This window comes from Cryptomeria japonica, chromosome 1, assembly GCF_030272615.1.
Source record: "Cryptomeria japonica chromosome 1, Sugi_1.0, whole genome shotgun sequence".
Classification (NCBI taxonomy): Eukaryota; Viridiplantae; Streptophyta; class Pinopsida; order Cupressales; family Cupressaceae; genus Cryptomeria; species Cryptomeria japonica.
Genome location: NC_081405.1, coordinates 91944622 through 91948182, shown reverse-complemented (window position 1 = coordinate 91948182; position 3561 = coordinate 91944622). Strand labels below are relative to the sequence as shown.

At 32.2% G+C, this 3561-nt stretch overlaps 1 protein-coding gene across 1 annotated transcript; it reads left to right on the top strand.

Annotated features, from left to right (window-relative positions):
• The first annotated feature begins 298 nt into the window (after positions 1–298).
• Positions 299–1948, top strand: LOC131041991 (bidirectional sugar transporter SWEET1). Its single transcript, XM_057975277.2, has 6 exons — positions 299–372; positions 477–513; positions 663–879; positions 959–1120; positions 1455–1574; positions 1665–1948. Exons 1-6 carry the CDS (start codon positions 336–338, stop codon positions 1848–1850), a joined length of 759 nt encoding a protein of 252 aa, XP_057831260.2. The 5' UTR covers positions 299–335; the 3' UTR covers positions 1851–1948.
• The last annotated feature ends 1613 nt before the right edge of the window (positions 1949–3561 follow it).

The window sequence follows — 3561 nt, the reverse complement described above, 5'->3', positions numbered from 1 at the left end:
TTTATATATTTTGTAATTCATATTTTCTTTTTTACTTAGCATTCTTTTAATTTTAAACTATTCCTTACATAAATGTATGTTAATAATTCAATATATCATCAAACAATACCATTTTCTTATATTTTTTTTATTTTTTTTTATTTCCCTTTCAACATAAAAATAAACCTCACTTAAAAAAAATATTATTATTTTTTTATTCTTGAATGGAATGGAATATAATTACTTTAAACTATTATAGCTATCTAGACAGGTTTTAAGTGCTTTAAATCCCCACATCCATCAACTCTCACAAGAAACATTTAGAGAAGGAAGAAATTTTTGGAATTCAGGAAACAATGAAGGATGCATTGCATTTCATATTTGGTCTCTTTGGTAAGATCATTTATTATGCAATAATAAATACATGATGAAGAAATTCTCTAAAATCTCTGAAACTTTATTACTATTGTTTTGCTAATATTTGAATGGAATTTCAGGCAATATTACAGCTTTGGCTTTGTTTTTGGCTCCTATGTGAGTGTTCTTGTCTAACAAGTGTAATTTTATATATATAATTTCAATTTTATCTAGATCGAGAGGTATTTATTCTATCAAATTCGAAATCAAATTGAACTTTTCATATACCATAAGAATTATGAAGTGGGTTATGTTGTGATGGACAGGATTACATTCTACAAAGTGAAAAAGAGAGGTTCTACAGAGGAATTCTCAGGCATTCCCTATGCCCTCACCACTCTAAACTGTCTTCTATATACCTGGTATGGCCTTCCCTTCATCACAGCACACAATATCCTGATTGTAACAGTGAATGGAGCAGGAGCTGCTCTGGAATTCTTTTACGTTTGTGCATTCTTAATATATGCCCCACCAAATCCCAGGGTACATCTCATTCTCCATCTTTTTAGAGCCTCCTTTTTGTTGAAGCTTTCATTCACATCTACTTTTGTGTTTGTGGCAGATCCAACTGATGAAAATCCTCTCTGGGATTTTAGGGTTGTTCACCATAGTTGCAGTTATATCATTGTTTGGGCTGCACCATCATAATACAAGGAAACTATTCGTGGGTTCAAGTGCAACTGTTGTTTCTGTGTGCATGTTCGCCTCTCCTTTCTCAAGCATGGTCTGTAACAAACCTCAACTTCTTTTTGTTGCTTTTTTTTTTTCAATTTCTTCTTCTTGATTATGGATCATTGAGGGTTCGAAAATTGTACTTTCTAATAACTCTATCAATTACTGTTTTTCGTATTTTATTTTTCAATTTTCTTTATGATGAATCATTAAATGTTATCAATTACTGTTTTTCCTATTTTACTTTTCAATTTTCTTGGATGAATCATTAAATGTGATTTGAAACATAGACATAATCTAAAAATTTAGATAATAACTTCAGAAACTGTGAAAAACTCATACTAACTACTGTTTTTTTCTGTTATATTTTGTTTTGGGTTGATCAGAGAGTGGTGATCAGAACCAAAAGTGTGAAGTATATGCCATTCTTTCTCTCCCTCTGTGTGTTCTTGTGTGGGACTTCATGGAGTGTGTATGGTATACTTGCCAAAGACCCATTTGTTGCTGTAAGTTTTTAAGTGAATTTTTTTGATTGATTAGGGTTCTTAACCTTACCCATTTTGAGTATTTAATTTGGAAGATCACTGTATTTGCAGGTTCCAAATACAATAGGAGCATGTCTAGGGCTGGCGCAGTTAGTGCTATACTTCATCTACAGGGAATCTGGTGCCCCCAAATCTGGGGGAGCTGAAAAGATAACATCAGAGAAGTTTGTTGAAACTTGTGGTGACAAAACCCTTTATATAGAGGCCAATGCTAATATGCCAAATGAAACTTGCTAACTTCTGGGTTATAGGCATTTCGCCATTTATATGCAATCCCACCTTAATTGACTGTTACAAGTGGAGTGAAGGACTTGAATTCATTTTTTCAGTTAGTTCCTTGTAAAGGCTTGCTTTCTTTTAAGACAAGATTTTATGTTTGCTTTTTTTTTTTCTCTTAATATGTTTATGTAAGGCTTCCATGTGCTTACAGTTATGTATTTATTAAATAAAGAGAGAAATTGATTATAAATTAATTAAAATATAAAAGGAATTGATATCAAGATGTTATGATAAATGTCATTATAAAAATGGGATTAAATTAATTAAATGTATGGATTAAAACTTTGTCGCAGAAGTGTAAAAAATCTATGCATTTCAATTTAGTAATTTTAAAATCTTATAGATGATTATAATTGATCTATAAATCTAATTGTGTATTATCTTGGTTCACTATTACATGTTTAGAGTGTTGGTTTGAACTTGTAATTCATAGATCCGATTTGACAAAATCATGTTGTCTAAAACACGTTCTCATTTGTGTTTATGCTCTTGATCGCTTAATGTTCAATTGTTAACTACATAAATCTAATGGCACCTTCTTAGATTCTCTTCCTCTAACTTCTTCTAATGAAATCAATTTTGTCATAGCTCCACCCTCTAATTAATTATCTTTTTCAAAGTTGGCAAGTGTTGTTGATGTCGATCCTTCTCAATCTAAATTGAAATATCTCCTTCCCCTTCTCATCACCTTTACTTCTAGTAAAGTTTTCAATGATAGGTACTAGGGTCATCTTTACATTGAATCCCATGTAATATCCGTAAGAACACTATGGTGCTAATGACCCTAATTGTGTCTTTGATCTTATTTTCACTTGTAGCATCTTTAAAGTTCCCAACTTCAACAAGATTCATATGCTACCTCCAAAGTTTCATTGAATTTTTACAACACTTTCAAAGATACTCATGTTTATATTATCTCACTTATCTAAGTAGGACCAAAATACATGAATATTCTTTTCAATGTCATCCCTACATTTGAATAGTATATCTTAGTCTTGTTCAACTTGTGTGAATACTATTGTCATTGATGTCAAACCATTTATCCGGTTTGGACCAGACACTTTATGCAGTTTTGTGTTATTCGGATTGGTCCAGATGTTGTATGTTGTTGATATGTGTAACCTTCTTTTTATGAGCAGGTGATGTGCATTCTAGTATAGCTATTGGTTGTAATAAGATGGAGTTGTTATAATAGAGTGATATCTGGAAGATCCCCATCTCTAGAATTTTGTATTATGTTTGCTCTGGTCCTGATATCGGTCACATGTCCCCGCATCAACTATTTTGGTCATGTCAATTCTTGAGGTTCTCTTGGTATGTGTGGAATTTGTATTTTGGATATTGGAGACATTCTTTGGTGCAGGGCACCTAGACATGAACATGATTTTTCCTTTCAAGTTTTTTGTTTTCAATTTGCATGATGTAATAAGGATGAATGTGAATCATCCATAGGTGTAATTGATCCTTTTTGTGTGGTCAAGGAACTCTAAGGTCATTCTATAAACCCGGAGTTAGCCTTAGTCCACTAGGATCCTTCTAGGTCCAATAGGGCATTTTCTCATACTAATGAGTTTTTGCATTAGGAGGTAGATTTCTAATGTTTAGTAGTCATTTTAGACATGTTGGAACCATTTAGAAGTTTGAAATCATTTTGGAGTCTTAAAATGCG